Here is an 816-nt window from a genome sequence, read left to right on the forward strand (position 1 = left end):
AGCAGCCTTGCCTATTGAAAGGTGTCCCTGCCCATGGCAGGGGGGTTGAACTGGATGGTCTGTAAGGTCCCTTTGATGATATGATCTGATTCTGATATGATGTGATATTACATCATATGACTCGATATATGATTTGAGATTACATGACTGTGATGTAATATGACTTGATATACGATTTATGACATAATCGTGATATGATTATAACATGATTCAATATATTGTACTAAATGATGTATAATTTGAGATACACAATATGATTTGAGGTATGATACGACTTGCTGTGATTTGACATGGTATATGATTTGAGATATGAAATGTCATTTGATATGATATGGAGTGCAGGGCTGCTGCGAAGCAGGGACTGAGGAGAGGGTTCCCTTGGTGAGCTGGCAGGGCTTTGGCCACAGAAAGTGGGTGGGACAAGGCTCCCTGGGTGGCAGTCAAGCCCGGAGGCAGGGTGAAAGGAGCTTCGGGGACATGTGCCAAGCCCCACTGGAGACAACCCACCCACCTGAGGTGCAGCTTCTCCTTGGAGCCAAAGTGAACACGGGGCATGTCCCAAGCCAGGGCCAGCTCCAGCGTCCTGTGACCCTGGGCAGGGACCCTGCAGCTGGCACACACTGCTGCTGCCGTCACCTCCCCCTTCTTCGTCGGGTTGCTTCTACCTGCCAGGACAAAAAAAAATAATCACCAGTGACCAAGGAAGCCCCACGGGGTGGTGACTGATGCTCCCATGCACCCCAAGGGAGATGAGACTATTCGGGCATTCCCCAACCTCCTTGCAACCTGGAGGGTACATCCTCAGGGTTTTAAGGG

The 816-nt window shown here is 49.6% G+C and overlaps 1 protein-coding gene across 1 annotated transcript in view; it reads right to left on the reverse strand.

The window, feature by feature from the left end:
• GBA2 (glucosidase, beta (bile acid) 2) overlaps window positions 1-816 on the reverse strand; it is a gene marked incomplete at its 5' end in the record, with an annotated part of 17,390 nt that overhangs the window by 12,166 nt on the left and 4,408 nt on the right. Inside the window, 1 exon segment of the mRNA XM_010156199.1 lies at window positions 512-665. Coding sequence (XP_010154501.1) covers window positions 512-665 — 154 coding nt within the window.

The sequence above is a fragment of the Eurypyga helias genome, unplaced genomic scaffold (genome assembly GCF_000690775.1).
Source record: "Eurypyga helias isolate BGI_N326 unplaced genomic scaffold, ASM69077v1 scaffold15067, whole genome shotgun sequence".
Classification (NCBI taxonomy): domain Eukaryota; kingdom Metazoa; phylum Chordata; class Aves; order Eurypygiformes; family Eurypygidae; genus Eurypyga; species Eurypyga helias.